Raw genomic sequence first — 16080 nt, forward strand, 5'->3', positions numbered from 1 at the left:
GCTGAAATTTGGAACAGTGAGTTGTTTTAGGCCCTTCGACATCTTTCTGCAATATGACCCAGATCGGTCCAGATTTGGATATAGCTACCAAATAGACCGATATCTCGATTTGAGATATTGTGCCCATAAAAGGTGCATTTATTGTCCGATTTTGCCAACATTTAGAACAGTGAGTTATGTTAGGCCCTTCGACATCTTTCTTAAATTTTGCCCAGTTAGGTCCAGATTTAAATATAACTACCATATAGATCGATCTCTCGATTTAAGGCTTTGGACCCGTAAAAGGCTCATTTATTATCCGATGTCGCCAAAATTTGGGACAGTGAGTTGTGTTAGGCCCTTCGATATCCTTTTTCAAGTTGCCCCAGATCGATCCAGATTTGGATATAGCTACCATATAGACCGATCTCTCGATTTAAGGTCTGGCGCCCCTAAAAGGCGCCTTTATTGTCCGATTTTGCCTAAATTTGGGACAGTGAGTTGCGTTAGTTGGGTGAGTGAGTTGTGAGTTGTGTTAGGCTCTTCGACATTTTTGTGCAACCTGGACCAAATCAGTCCAGATTTGGATATAGCTGCCATATAGACCGATATCTCGATTTAATGTCTTGGCCCTAAAAAGGCGCATTTATCATCCGATTTCACTGAAAATGGATACAGTGACTTATGTTAGGCCTTTTCGACATCCGTGTCGTATATGGTTCAGATCGGTCTATATTTGCCAAGTGCCTGAGAGTCCATCAAATTCCTGAGAGTCTGCCCCATCCCCAAGAGCACATGTAGCCGGACAATGGCAATAGTATAGAAGCATAGTAAAGTACGAATTGTTTCCGCTCCATGTCCAAATCCTTTTATACGGACATGTATATTTATCAGGACAATATGGGTCTCAACATGGCATAGTACCTCACAAATGTCGCCAGAAATGGGAGGGGATAAGCATCACTGAACTCTACCGTAAAAAAGTATATTAATAACTTACTTATTAAAAGATGCATTACAGCAGGCTTGGCATTTGTAGATCTAAAAAGATGGGTCAGCAGAGGAACACCTCACGGAGGCGTTCCTCCTCTACTTTGGAATATGGCCATTAACAATATATTATTGTCTCTGGAAGAAAAAAAGTGCTGATGACGTGGCAATTGCGGTGAGGGGAAAGTTTCCCAGCACTCCAAGAGATATACTTCAGGAAGCTAAACGTGAAACAACAAAGTGGGCTACCGAAAGTAGTCTGGGTATAAATCCGTGCAAGACAGAAGTAGTTCTTTTCAGCACGAGATGCAAGTTGCCTACAGTGGAACCAGTCTCCTTGGGTGGAGAGAATGTTCCATTTACAGAATGCGCAAAATACCTGGGTGTTTTGCTGGACTGGAAATTGAACTTCAAATCCAATATTTTGGCTAGGGCAAGAAAGGCAACTCTATTGGCCAAAGTTGGGGGTTGAGACCGCGTGTCATGCATTAGCTATATACTGCAGTTGTCAGACCTATAATGCTATATTTTATAGTGGTCTGGTGGTGGGCGCTTCAAAAGTTCACCTACTGCTCAATACTTAACCGAGTCCAAAGTATGGCTTGTTTGTGCATCACAGCACTGAGGACGACACCATCTGATGCACTGAATTTAATGCCACATTGTGGCTACCCAAGTTGCAGCGACCACTGCAGTGAGGTTAAGGGAGTTTTCTCATTGGCCACGTGGCGGCTACGGATACTTTGTTATCCTTGATATAATATCCGATGTTCCAGGAAGTGTGGATTACACCCTACCTGACCCGCTTTTTAATAAAAAATACTGTGCCACTATTACTGATAGAACCGATTGGAACTACGATATCCCTGGTAACAGAAGTTACATAGACTTCTACTACCGGAATCTGTGGTTATGCCTCTAGCGACATGTAAACTCAATTTTCAAGACCAGGCTCTAAGGACAGCGAATGATAGATGGTCACAAAGAGGGGGCTGTGAGCATTCCAAAACTATGTGGCCTAATCTAGACTGGTCAACTGCTTTGCTGTCATTGGCTAGAACAGACGTCTCAGTCATTGTGTCCGTCACGACAGGTCACTCTCTAACATGCTGACAGACTGAAGGTTGCCAGCAACGACTTTTGCGGATGCGATGTGAGGATATTGAAGAAGAAGTGATTATAGAGCACCTAATGTGTTTGTGTCCCGCACTAACAGTCGGAAGGAGTTCCACTTTAGGTTCTCATTTCTTCCACTTTAGGTTCTCATTTCTCAAATAGTTTCTTATTTATGCATCCACAAATAATATTTTTTTCCACCTCCAGTAAATACATTTGAGCAAGATCACTAACACTAACAAACACTTAGTTACAACTAGAAGTTTAGCGATCGCGTTTATTTTACGTAAGAGAACGACTTGTTGCGCAGCGACAGTGGTTGTGCTCTTATTGGGCGTCGTGAAATGTAAATTTCCACTAGATGAAAAAATAAGTTATAGCGAAATGAACACTTCATAAATATTTTCAGCTCATTTTTTATATCGAGTTTCACCGCGAAAACCGAATATAGTACCAACTTTAAATTATTAATTATTTGTAAATTAACATTCAAAATACTTTGAAACGTATCAACTTCATTACGCTTTTTACTAATCGCCATTAAAGACCATACAATGAGTACGCGTCCAATGTACAATACGTAGTTGCTAATAATCGCTATTTGTTTTCGGTCTTTCAGCTGTTTTGACATTTATGTTTTGTTGTTATAATTTTTGCAAGAAATAACAATTCGGAAAATTCGGCTTTTGGTAACATTCTTGCATAAAAACATAAAAAAACGATAGAAGATAGATAAATTGATATAAATTAACAAACATCCTCAGTGCAAGCAATATTATATGGAAGCCAAAGTATTCATATATCAATTAAACAAGTCCAGTTAAAATAGCGAAACTAAAACTTAACCGTACAATCGATGAATTATGACGTAGTCCAACAGAAATTTTCCGTAATAGTTTAAAAAAGAATTGTAATTTAATTAAATATTTATTATTGTTTTGGAAAAATATTGTAGCCTCAAGGCTTTATTAAAAAAATAAAAAATACAAACAGCATTTCTAAAATTTGGTAAATTTTAAGCGGACAAGGTTTATTTTTAGCCCGGTGAACCTTCAGAGGCTAAATCGAGGAAGAGGGGTCATAAGGTCTAAAAACAACAAAAGGTATTGTAAACATTTTACTTGCTTTGTATTTGTTTTTTCACTTAATAAGTTGCAGTTCATTATATGAAACAATTTGAAATGTAAAAAAAAAACTTGTTGCTTTTGTTTATTTTCTTTCTTCCTTTTTTTAGATTGTTGTAGTCTTTTTGCTGGTAAAATGTTACACAGAGGCGTCGAGTTGGTTAAAATTTTAAAACTCAAGCAAAGCATTTTGATTTTACGATCAATAAGCCATTTCAGAAAACAATTGTTACCCGGCTATCGAGAGACTGCGGCATACATCAACAATGATGGCCGCAAAGGAGTGTTTGTTGCACAAAGGCTATATGTTTCCAAAGATAAGGTAAGTATGATTAGATATACTTGAATTGTAATAGTCAAATAAGTATTTACATACATATATGTATATTAATCATGTTTGTCATATTTATGAATATGTAAACATACTTTAAAAGCCTCCAACAACAGTGTTATGTGAATACCCACCCACTAGATTTATTATTTGCTGCTATTTAAACATTACCGCTCTTTAAGGGAAGGGTAACACATTAAATTCCCACAGCATCTGGTTTTATGTAGTTTATGAGCCCAAAGGAATTATTTGCTAGCAAGCGCTTGCCACCATGGCTCATATTCTTAACAAATTTCGTTTAACCTCATTCTTCCGCTAGCTTTTTTATTTTATATGCAGTGAGCTGCAAAAGTTTTCGTATGACCCAAAGTTACTGCCAAAACAAATATAAAAAATATCCACTTGAGTCACTCGATTCGTTTGGAATTCAGCCCAGAGTTAACCAATTTATAGTCTCTAAAGTCATCTGATTTCGATATACTGGCGAATGAGCCGAGTGAACCATGTGATATGGAAAGAACATTTTTCCCAGCTGTAAATATCCGATGTTGGCGGCAACGAGGATACTAAAGAACCAATTTCTGATGATGGTAAATAATGTATACCGCCTAGTCAGAAAGAAGGCAAGGCAGCAAGAGGCTTTGGGTTGCCAGCTGAACTATGAGGGTTGCCTTTTATATTTCGGAATTGGACAACGCTTGTGTTGCAATTTGCCAACTGACAGCTCTATCGTAAAGCTTGACATTTTTAATGTTATACGTACTCAGAGCGTTTTGACATACGAGCGCTATTTGTGCTGTTTACAGTAAATGAAAACATTAATCTCGCCCAAAAAACGTAATTAAATCGATAACATTTTCGTGCGATGAAGGTCCATCAAGGACCAGTGTTTATCGATGGTATGGAGGCCACCGTAGCGCAGAGGTAAGCATGTCCGCCTTAGACAATGAACGCCTGGGTTCGAGTACTGGCAGAAACATTAGAAAAATTTTCAGCGGTGGTTATCCCCTCCTAATGCTGGTGACATTTGTGAGGTACTTTGCCATGAAAAACTTCTTCTTGTAAAAACTTCTTGTAAAAACTTCTCCCCAAAGAGGTGTCGCTCTGGGGCTTGCCGTTCGGCCTACGCTATAAAAATGAGGCCCCTTATCTTTGAGCTTAAACTTGAGTCGGACTGCACTCATTAATATGTGAGAAGTTTGCCCCTGTTTCTTGGATGGAATGTTCATGGGCAAAATATGCATTACCTTCAAACATATAGGGCTGTCGAAAGCAGCTTGATCTCGAACGAGCTTACTCACCTACAGAAACAACAAGAAAGTTGGAAACTATGCCTTTGAGGTGATCAGCAATTTACTTTTAATTAAGCAAGCATTTCAGGAAGAAAACCACATTTCGACAGACAAAAATCACACAATATAAGACACTAATCCTACCCGTGTTGTAGGTGTCCCGACATAGGATAAATATGAGCACCATACAGAATGCAACTTTAAACTCCGATCAGTGTGACGTTTATCGCTATCATTAGAAGTTCTGAAAGATATTGGGCGCGTCCACAGGTTGCGAATGGCGGAATGCTCCATATGGTGCAGCTCGCAGTGTTGCCGCGAACAATCAGCGGTATCCTGCGGACAGTCTCTGGGAAAAGCCGCGCGGTACCGGCTCTTCGTTAAGTACTGAGTGTCTATGATGCCAATGTCAATTCCGCTACGGCGGCGATCTGTTCTATGGACCGGATCGAATTTGCTCATCCCTAGGAGCTTAACGGGGATCGCTACCTCCACATGCAAATATGTGGCTACTACAACAAAAACGGCCAGCACATACGACCAAGTTCAAAGGGCTAGGGTTGTAATCGGTCATGTCAGAAACTGCACTTTTACTTTTGCTTACAATAAAGAAGGTGTCGGCCTTACGTTGACTTGTGTGGCCTAAATATTTTTTTCCACTTGTAAAAAATCAATTTCATTTTATTGTATTTGTATTTATTTTTTTCTAGATCATTGCTTCCCCACCTTCCACCACACAATCGTCTTCATCGAAATCGTCAAAGACGACCAAGACAAAAACTACAAGAAAAACAGCTACTGAGCCAAAATCATTAAAAGAGCAATCGTCCGATAATGCAGCCACTGACGCTGAGACAACAAGCGCTGGTGCAGCTCAACAAACCAAAAAGTATGAAATCGAAACATCCAAAGGTATTCTCTCCATTACAACCACCATAGAAGATTCAAAGATAAACGATATAGTATTTGAGAAGACAAAGGGCTCATCAGAATCGAACTCTGTCACAACACCCACAAATGTCGATACAGTCACATCTTTGCCCCTGGCCCCACCGTCTGCCGAAGAAATAATGACTAAAGCGGCAAAAAGTGCTGCAAACGTTACAGAGGCTAAGTTGGATGCTGCTAAATTGGATGCCACCAAATCGTCAAAGAGTGAAACTAGGAAAAAGAGCTTAAAGATAGATATGACAAAAACCGAGACGGGAGGAAATTTGGCGGCAAAAAATCCCTTAACCGAAGTTAAACCAAAACCGGTAGTTACAAATAAAATTTGAACCATTTGAAAAAACGTTTACATTATTAGAGTCTCTCTTCTAGAAACGCGCAAAAATGGATTATAATCGTTCCTCATTGGAACGTAATTTTATCACCCCAGCACGAGCTATGAGTGATTTCTTACTTAAAGCTTCGGATTTGGAGACATTACCAAAAATCAAACGTCGTTCTCCCTACGAGCAAGAGCCGCCAATAACTGTGTTTTGGCGCAAGGATGTAGAAGCAAAGGCCATAACCATTTGGGGCACTAAAGAAAATCTCATAAAGGAGTGTCTTAAACGAGAAGTGGAACGTAAAACGCATCAACAAAGTAATAAAAGCATGAATTAAATTCAGTACACGTTTAGTAATTTCATTTTATTATTTTTCAGATATTTTTACGGTTAAAAGAAGGCTACGTGATTATAGAAGAGAAATAGGCTCTAGAACTGCCGTGTATGAAGATGAGCCTGGACTTAAAGGAAAGTCAGGCAAAGTAGTTTTGATAGCCATTGGCATGTAAGTGAATGTATCAATTTTTTTTAGCATATGGCTTATACTTTCTTCCTTATAGAAATGGTTTAAATTTCCTGTTTAAAGTTGGAGGCTGGCTATATTCTGGCTCACATAGCATGTTTGCCGAAGCCATACACTCATTGGCGGATACCATTAATCAATTGATTTTGGCTTATGGTATACACAAGTCCACGCAAATGGCCGATTCGGATCATCCCTATGGTTATGCCAATATGAAATATGTTTCCTCTCTTATATCTGGGGTGGGTATATTTTGCGTAGGCACGGGTCTTTCATTTTACCATGGTATTACGGGTCTAATGCATCCCGAACCTATGGAAAATTTTTTCTGGGCATTTTTCATATTGGGTGGCTCACTGGTTTCGGAGGGTGCCACTCTTTTAGTTGCCATGAACGAAGTTAGAAGGTCAGCAAAATTAAAAGGAATATCATTCAAGGAATACGGTAAGTTATAGGAAAAATTGTAAAATGAGATTTTCAATATCAATACCATTGCAAATAATTTCAGTGCTTACTGGCAAAGACCCCTGTGTGAATGTAGTTTTAACAGAAGATGCTGCTGCAGTGGCTAGTGTTGCTGTGGCAGCTGCATGCATGGGTCTTTCCACCATAACTGGATCTCATATTTATGATGCTGTGGGCTCTCTATTAGTGGGCAGCATACTTGGGGCCGTGGCTTCCTTTATTATATATACAAATGTAGCAGCATTGGTGGGAAAGTAGGTATCTCTACTTTTAATGATAAGTAACAAAGTTTTATAAATTTTGTATAGATCCATAGCTCGTGAACATCTGGAACGTATTAATGCCGAACTCGAGAGTGATGTTATGATAAGAGCCATACATGATGTCAAAGGTATTGATATGGGTAACTCATTAGTGCGATATAAGGCTGAAATGGATTTTGATGGCAGGGAATTGACACGTTCCTATTTGGACAAGCAGGATATCAATGAATTAATAAAGGTTAAATACGTTGAAAAAAAACTTTCTCTTATATAAAAAAAAAATTTCATTCTGCTTTTGCTACAGGTTGTCAAATCTTTTCAATCTCCCGAAGAATTGGAGCAATTCTTATTAAATCATGGCGAAAATATTGTCGATTTGATGGGCGGTGAAATCGATCGTATTGAAATGAAGCTAAGGGTATGATTGATCGTTAAAGTCTTTATACACACATGAACTTATCTCTGGCTTTTTTTTTTTAGAAAAAATTCCCCGAAATCCGTCATTGTGATTTGGAAATATTATAAACCATTCATCTTGTTTGTGGCCTACATTTCCTAGAAGCTTACAAAAAGGTAACACTTCAGTTATCCATGGCTGTAAACTTATTCTTTATAGTAGTAGTTCTGTACAACAAATTTTTGTATATCCTCATATTTGTGTTACAGCTTCTTTCCTTGGAAAGTTGTGATATGAGTTTCAAATTATTGAAAACTGCAACAGTATGTAAAGGCAAGAGTGTTAAATTTTTTTTTGTACAACAAACAACTATACTCAAAGTTTTCTAATAGAAAAAATCAAAAAAAAATATAATAATGTTTGCTATGGAAAAATCCCCAAATCAACTTTGGTAGAATTTGTTTCTGGGTTCTTCATTAATAGATGTTTTCATAATAGAGATGCTTTTGAAGCTTTGTCTTTTGTACAAAAATCTGTAAACAAGTACAATAAGTTACAAGTTATGGCAAATATACTATTTATTCGGTTAAAATTGGCTATGATGCACATAAGAAAAAAAGAGAAGTAATTATAACCAAAAAAACGAAACCGAAATATATATGTGTGTAAATAAAACTATTGGAAAATATGCTACAGAGATTTATAATTTATTTTTCGATGCATATGCAGGCATAACATTTGCCTCAATGAATTTACAGTGTTTAAATTCAATATAACAGCATTGCCAGCCTTTTCACTACCTAAGCCAATGATCTTGAAGATTTACTTTGCCTTCTTTTTTCTTGCTCCGCCTCCACCACCACTTCCCTTGGGCACTTCGCCCGTCTTTTGCATTCTTCCCACTTGCATATCTTTCAATTTGGCATGCAATTTCTTCTTAGCCTTATCAAGTTCCTCCTCGTGTTTGACTGTCTTTGCAGGTTTTGGATGCATAAATTGTTTTCTTTCACTTCGCTTAACAGCCTCTCCACATCCATGTACTTCAGGCAAGGCATGTTTAAAGCAAAATCTTTTCGCACAGTGTTCACAATTTTGTCCAATAAGACTAGTCTTGGCCTTGCATCTTTGATAATCGCAAAGATTGTCAACATCTTTTACAGCAGTTAAAACATCATCCAGTTTCATATCAACCACTTTGCTGGGTATTTTCTCAAGTAGCTCTAAGGTGTTATTTGTACCATAGTCCGGCTTCTTACCAGGCTTGGAGGGAGGAAATAATGTAGATTCTGAGTTGTTTGTGGTGGTTGGTGGGGATACTTCATTTGTAGCTGTAGATTTTTCCTGGTTTTCTATGAATAAATGAGGATTTAAAATTTTAAAATAGGTTTTATACAAAAAGAAATTGGCCTACCCGTCATTTCGAGCAGTTTTGTTTATGCGATATTCTAATAACAGCTGATTGGACATCAAATGCAATTAGAGAAAGCAGTAACGTCTTGTGCCACAAAGGGCTGTTGACAAATAAGCATTTAGAATAAGCCGCAAGACTAATCAAATCAGCCTTGCGCTTGCATATTTTTTAAATCCCGAGTTGTATAGTCTACGTAACGGTCCGCAATAACTAGTTATTTATAAACAGCTGATGTTTGTTATCATTACATTTATTAATTGTTATTATTCTGAAACAAAAATGGCACTGGAAACTGCAGCGCAGGAGGATATCCAAACTACCATTCAACAGGAGTACAAAATTTTAGCTGAATAGTAGGAGACAAACAAAATTTGGTATAAAACATTAAAATTAACAAGCTTTTCTTTTTTGTTGCAGTAAAATGGTGGAATCAGAAAAGGTGGGTGGAGTCTACGTCATACCTTCTTTTGGAAACTCACTGTGTAAGTTTTAATAATCGTATGAAATAAATTCAACATTAATGTTTGACTTACTTGCAGTGTGGTATGGTGTCATATTTGTTAGACAAGGTCTCTATGAAGAAGGTGTTTTCCGTTTCAACATTTCTCTGCCCGATACATTTCCTGAAGACAAAACTGTGCCGGTAAGTGAGTTTCTATTTATTATACGCAAAAAGTATGTTTCCAGGTAATCTAAAGGATCTTGAATATAAGCTGTTTTAATCGCCGGTAATTCCTAACCAATTTTTATCTCTCTTCCATAACATTGTGCCATCGCCCTAACAAGACGGTGATATTTCAAAATGAAATGTTTCATCCTTTAATATGTCCTTTTACGGGAACATTGGACTTATCATATGCCTTTCCGCAATGGCGCTTTGGCGAAGATCATGTATGGCAAATTCTAAAGTATATACAAGCTATCTTCATTGATCCTTCAGAATGTCTGAGATCATCAACTACAGCCAAGTGGCAAAATAATGAGGCAGCAGAGTTGCTAACGCAAAATCGTGCCGAATACATATCCAAAGTTAAACATTGTATAAATGCCAATAAGGAGCATCTCTATGATGAGCCTCCCACTGATGACCCACATTATATTACATTCGAGCAATATAACGAAGAAATTCATGGTCCCATAAAACAACGCATACGAGAAGGTAAGGAACCAACCATGGCCAATGGCACCACAAGTACAACGTCTTCAGCTTCGAAGGGTTTGTCTTGGGTTAAAGATGGAGAGTACACTCCTTTAAGTATAGACTAGCATACAATTTATTTTTCTTCCCATTATTTTTACATATTTACAATTTTTTCTTTTAACCATAAACTATAAAATTCTAAGAAGTTTAAACAAAATATTATGACTATACAAGCAATTACGTTTAGAACGCTACCTACCTAGTTATTGTATTTCCTTATTGGAGTTTACCCCAAAACGTTGTGTACTAGCAACCCAACTATTTTGTAATAAATGTTTTTTATCCTTCCACCATATGTGTGAAGGTCCACTTTGTTCGCCCTGTTCGAATTCAAAATATTTACTTAATTCTATGGAGAGTTTGGAGCGTATTAAACCAATTGCTCCTACTCTTTCTTTGGGAAAAGGATGATATACTCTTCCTGTTTCGGGGTTCATGTATATGTTATCAGGTTGAAAGTCAATTTGTAAAACTTCTCCAGCATGATTGTATTGCAGTTTATCCAAGCCATTTTTATCTTCCACAACATGTGTGAAAACTATGGGAGTATCATCACATCTAATAAAGTTACGTTCTCGACCACACAAAGACAGGTAGGGAAATTCGGTACGATAACGTTTTGTATCATTAAATTTGACACGATCGAAGAAGAATTTCAGGAACTTTTTTTCTTTAAAACAGGAAGTGAAATTTTTCATCTTTGCATCATCCAAGAAAAGCTAAAGAAAAGAAATATTTCTTTTAGTTATATATTCATAAACATATACTATAGACGTGTTTAGTCTTATCACCATACCATTCCTTCATGATCGATATAGTAAAAATATTCTCGTATCTTTGGTTCCGGCTCCTGTCCTTGTATATATGCTACCGAACGCTTCTGTAGAAATAAAGAATTTTGAAATAAGGGACGCCTATTGACAATAATTTTAAATAACATTTTCGCTAATGCTGTTCAACTGATAGTAGAATGTAATTGAGCAAACAAGTTTAAACAGCTGTTTTGGTTTTAATCAAAGATATGCATATACATACATACATACAGATACCCTACATGTGCCCAACGGCGAACGACAAGACATAAGAACGTTCGTTTTCAATCGCTGAAACAGATGTTTTTCACGATTACTTTTTATTAAAAACCATTAGTAATGAGGAAATGTCCTACTAAATGAAAACAACAAGTTATTTTTCTTTAAAATCTATTATCTAACAAAGTAATCGGCGAAAAATATCGTGAAAAGCGAATAAAGTACCAGCCTTAATTCCCCATAAAGTATATCTTTTGTTGCAGACAAAATTCAGAACAGTGATGAGCACACAAACAATTTTTAACTTTCTTGGAAGACCATTGACTTATGATTTTATGCATGTACACAATAATATGCAAAGTTGTTGTTGTAGTAGCCACATATTTGATTGTGGAGATAGCAATCCTCCCCAAGCTCTCACTAAGGCTCTCCACTCGAAACTGCTGTTTGTCCCTGACTACAAATGCAGTTACCACATCTAACTACGGATCGGACCGCACGATACACGTCACCTGTAACAGCCCGGCCAGACCCACTCGACTCAGACCCAGATCCCTGTGGACGCACCCCATCTTAGTCGCAGAGTTCCTGGGTCTTGACACTCAGCAGAATCAAACAGACGAAAGATAGAACACAATAAACTGCTACAACAACAACGGTTATTCCACTATGCGCAACCTGTGGACGCGCCCGGTTGCTCTCAGCTGAGCTTTTCATAACGATGAACGCAACATAAGTTTAAGTTTAAGGTTCCAATATATGCGGTGGTTATAGTTATGCCGTGTCGCGATAATAAGCAATAGAGTGGGTGTATTTACCGATTTTTATGGATGTTACTATGTTCGTTTTTTCCCGTTGAAAACCCTTGTTTTTCGCAATTACTTTTTTGAAACGCTACTAAAATAACAATTTTAATGAAATTTTGCCATAAGTAATAAAGGAATGTCCTACTGAATGAAATAAGCAAGGTTTCTTTTGCTCTAAAATCTATAAGCTAAAACAATTAATCGATGTAAAATATCGCCAAAAGCGAATATAACACCAGGCTTTATTCTTTGCCTAGTTTAACTTGTCATTTAGACAATTTTATTCCATTGTTATGTCACAGTAGCAACAGACCAAAGCCTATAGGGGGAATCGAACCCACAATCCCTGCTCTGGTAATCCAAGCACGCTTTTAACTCGACTACCGGGACGCTCCAAGTATTGGGCAAATTTTGTGAATACACAAAACTGTTAGTGGTCCTGTAAGCCAATAAACCCTTGGAATGCTGGAAAAAGTAAATTTATTTGTTTTATTAATTTTTTTCCACCAATTCTGTAATTTTTACGTCGCACATCCCGTTAAAAAATTAAAATAGAACCAATGATATATAGAAAAAATTTACTTATCTGTTTACGGTACACTACCTGGTAGAACTACAAATTTTACTTTACTACGTATCACTTTACGTATTCTCATCGTTTTTAACTATTACTCACTAACTGCCTCTGTAGCATTATCAATAAAAACAAGCTATTGTGAATTGTCAAAATATTAAAAATAAAAACAATGTGATAGCCAATCAGAATAGTCAAATCCAATTATAAGAAGCCAAAGAGAAGAATAAATTTCATTTGTTTATCAGCATTGTGCCAGAAATCAAAGGAGAAAAACACTCACACATGTGACGATATTTGGCGAATTAAGTTAAATCGTAGAGCTTTATTTTCCCAGAAACCTTGTGTACCTCATTAGGTAATTTTAGGTAAGGGTGGCTCATCCAAAACTGGTTTCAGTGCGATCGTGACATTGCATTGTTTTTTTTTAGAGTGTGACACACAAATTATTTTGTGGTTAACCCTCCACAAACAATGGTGTCCACTTCAGTGATAGCAGAATTGTGTATTTATATTGTGACCTGGAATGTGGGTACAAATTATCCCGGAGATGTTGGCTTTAGCGATATGTTGTCCCTGAATGGTACCTCTCTCTGCCCCGGAGAACAAAATCGTCCCGATATCTATGTTTTGGGATTCCAAGAAGTCAATATCAAGCCGAAACATCAAATTTTGAATATCTTTCAGGACAATCAATGGACTCTCAAGGTACGTGAATTCCTGTCCCAAAGAGATTATGTGAAAATTGAAACTGCCCAACTACAAGGTATATTGTTGAATGTCTGGGCCCTGGGCAAACATATTGATAATATGAATGATATTGAAACTGAAACCACCAAAACCGGCCTAGGTGGCTTGTGGGGCAATAAGGGGGCTGTAAGCGTGCGTATGTCGCTGTATGGCAGTGGCGTTACCTTTGTGAATTCCCATTTAGCGGCTCATGATGAAAATCTCAAGGAGCGTGTCATTGATTACAATCAAATTCTGGACAATCATCGTTATAAAGTACGCAAATACAATACCATATTTGATCATGATTTTGTTTTCTGGTTGGGAGATTTGAATTTCCGTTTGAATGGTAACGATTCACCTGAGGATGTAAAAACCGCTGTAGAACAGGGTAATTTGGATGACTTATTCACCAGAGATCAATTACAAATGGTCCGAGAAGCAGGTAATGCATTTTCCCTGCTGAATGAGCAGAAGCCTACATTCCGTCCCACCTTCAAATACGTCGAGGGCACCTCAGATTATGATTTAAAGAGACGTCCTGCCTGGTGTGATCGCATTTTGTACAGAGTACAAGAAGACAAATATCCCGATATCAAATTAGAATTGCAACAGCTATCCTATAAATCACATCCTCAATATACTTTGTCGGATCATAAGCCGGTTACAGCTGAATTTAAGCTTTCTATAAAGGCGGAACATCACACCAGCGAAGATATTTATGAAATGACCCATGGTGGATCATCATCGGAAACGCCTTTATCAAGTGTAATTATAGTTTTGTTCTCACTTTATATGGCATTGCATTAACTTTTTTCTTTATTTTTATTTTTCATTTTTTTTGGTATGGTTTTGGCTTTATTTTGTTGTGTGTTGACGATTGCCTTTGTTTTTGTAAGTAGTTTATTTGGTAGATTACTTTTTGGAAAACATTTTGCAATACATTTTTGTCAAGTCTTAACTACAACAAAAAAAAACACATATATTGTGATTATTTAGTATGTTGAAGCTGTATCACACACCATTTATGTTTTTTTTATTGATATTGAAAATAGTCTACAAATTGTACAGGCGTGAGTTTGTGTATTAAAACACTAATCACGTTTTCTTATTGCAATATTATGTTATGAAGTCCCATAAATAATACATTATTTATTTAAGGGCATAATAAAAAAAATCACCTAAGTTACATAAGGCAAAATGAAGTGAGACTCTTTGGCCCTGTTTTTGTTATCTGCTATATTTTAATTTTTAATACTGAAAAACCAGCTTGTACAGAATGTGGATTATTTTCTTTTAAATTTTATTTTGTTCCACTCATTTCACCTTTCGCTATATCTGCTTATTTACCAAACATATCTAACATTGGCATATCATTTTTTCCATCACACCTATACTAACTTATAAAGTTTAATAAGACTTTTAACAATACTCTTTTTCTAAGTACCTATACTTTCATATTTATAAGTATGTGTTGAGTTTTTTTGTTAAGCTTTTTCCTCCTTTCAATTATTGAAAACGCAAAATCCATATATAAATCACTAGGCTTTTCCAAAGGAATCCTAACAAAACAAGGCCATCATAATGAAAACTTTCATCGAAAATTTGTGTATCTCAATTATTTTTATTTCTGCTCTTTTTATGTTTGCAGTGGGATGCATAAATGATTCTGGAGAAAGTTCCATTAAGGATGGTCACTTAAGGATTTAGAATCTCAAGGATATACAAAAATGGATTCCACTTTAAAATATTAATCTAATAATTTTAACGTAAAATTACCAAAATTCTATTTTACCAAAATTCTAGTTTACTAAAAAACAAAAAATTCCCAAATAAACTTTACACATACTTATTATAGTAAAACTATAACAAAATCTCAGTAGCTATTCATTTGTAAGCTTAGTTTACAATTTCATGTTAACCATACCCATTTTGTTTCTTTTTGCCTTCGTGTAATCCATAAATCCCATCCTATATATAACAAATTACATGCTAAAAGTTGTACTTTTGTCCCGGTGCTGATTACTGCTTCCTACTTTCAAGAAGTTTCACCTAAAATCTGTTTAGAAATCCACCTCTTATTGGGTAATTCAAACAAAATGCCTAAATTTTGTGTCAAATCCAGTAATTCTAAATTACTAATGTACAATATATGTAGATATACTCGTGTACTGTGTCAATCATTGAAGCCATTATTGTTAAAAATAAATAACAATCGTCAGGCAACTTGTAATTGAATGTGATGCAAGCAATGTATATTATTTCTGTGTATCAAAAATATGCATATACCTAAATATATATTTTATTAATCGTTATAATGTTATTGTCACTTCATAAAACAAATAAAAATAAAATTATAAATATTTACAAATATTTGTGGTATTTAATACTTCTTGGATTGTTGATTTAATTATTACGCAACATCTTATGTGTTGTTGTAGCAGTTTGTTGTGTTCTATCTTTCGTCTGCTTGACTCTGTTGAGTGTCAAGACCCAGGAACTCTGCGACGAAGATGGGGTGCGTCCACAGGGATCTGGGACGCACCCCATCTTGGTGCGTGCGGTCCCTGGTTACAA

General features: G+C 36.5%; 5 protein-coding genes across 8 annotated transcripts; 3 read left to right on the forward strand and 2 right to left on the reverse strand.

Moving 5' to 3' along the window:
- The first annotated feature begins 2704 nt into the window (after positions 1-2704).
- Positions 2705-8439, forward strand: LOC106094951 (proton-coupled zinc antiporter SLC30A9, mitochondrial). Its single transcript, XM_013262198.2, has 11 exons — positions 2705-3188; positions 3320-3531; positions 5543-6088; positions 6153-6420; positions 6482-6608; positions 6664-7070; positions 7135-7345; positions 7400-7592; positions 7659-7772; positions 7835-7927; positions 8021-8439. Exons 2-10 carry the CDS (start codon positions 3346-3348, stop codon positions 7877-7879), a joined length of 2097 nt encoding a protein of 698 aa, XP_013117652.2. The 5' UTR covers positions 2705-3188; positions 3320-3345; the 3' UTR covers positions 7880-7927; positions 8021-8439.
- LOC106095037 (DNA-binding protein SMUBP-2) lies at positions 8438-9372 on the reverse strand. Its single transcript, XM_013262282.2, has 2 exons — positions 9163-9372; positions 8438-9100 (listed from the first exon to the last, which is right to left on the reverse strand). Exons 1-2 carry the CDS (start codon positions 9167-9169, stop codon positions 8574-8576), a joined length of 534 nt encoding a protein of 177 aa, XP_013117736.2. The 5' UTR covers positions 9170-9372; the 3' UTR covers positions 8438-8573.
- A 26-nt stretch (positions 9373-9398) lies between these two features.
- On the forward strand, positions 9399-10677 carry LOC106095015 (protein crossbronx). The gene is made up of 4 exons (XM_013262264.2): positions 9399-9515; positions 9580-9644; positions 9702-9805; positions 9949-10677. Exons 1-4 carry the CDS (start codon positions 9442-9444, stop codon positions 10426-10428), a joined length of 723 nt encoding a protein of 240 aa, XP_013117718.2. The 5' UTR covers positions 9399-9441; the 3' UTR covers positions 10429-10677.
- On the reverse strand, positions 10413-11378 carry LOC106095026 (UPF0598 protein CG30010). The gene is made up of 2 exons (XM_013262274.2): positions 11160-11378; positions 10413-11082 (listed from the first exon to the last, which is right to left on the reverse strand). Exons 1-2 carry the CDS (start codon positions 11301-11303, stop codon positions 10567-10569), a joined length of 660 nt encoding a protein of 219 aa, XP_013117728.2. The 5' UTR covers positions 11304-11378; the 3' UTR covers positions 10413-10566.
- Positions 11379-12926: 1548 nt separating this feature from the next.
- Positions 12927-15876, forward strand: LOC106094980 (phosphatidylinositol 4,5-bisphosphate 5-phosphatase A). 4 transcript variants are annotated; one of them, XM_013262241.2, is made up of 3 exons: positions 12927-13142; positions 13206-14271; positions 14406-15876. In XM_013262241.2, the coding sequence occupies exons 2-3, from the start codon at positions 13249-13251 to the stop codon at positions 14415-14417; spliced, it is 1035 nt and encodes a 344-aa protein (XP_013117695.1). In that variant the 5' UTR covers positions 12927-13142; positions 13206-13248; the 3' UTR covers positions 14418-15876. The 4 variants fall into 4 exon arrangements, with proteins under 4 accessions (XP_013117695.1, XP_013117688.1, XP_013117707.1 ...); XM_013262234.2 differs by having other exon boundaries at positions 15155-15876; XM_013262253.2 differs by having other exon boundaries at positions 15183-15876.
- Positions 15877-16080: the final 204 nt, after the last annotated feature.

The sequence above is a fragment of the Stomoxys calcitrans genome, chromosome 5 (genome assembly GCF_963082655.1).
Source record: "Stomoxys calcitrans chromosome 5, idStoCalc2.1, whole genome shotgun sequence".
NCBI lineage: Eukaryota > Metazoa > Arthropoda > Insecta > Diptera > Muscidae > Stomoxys > Stomoxys calcitrans.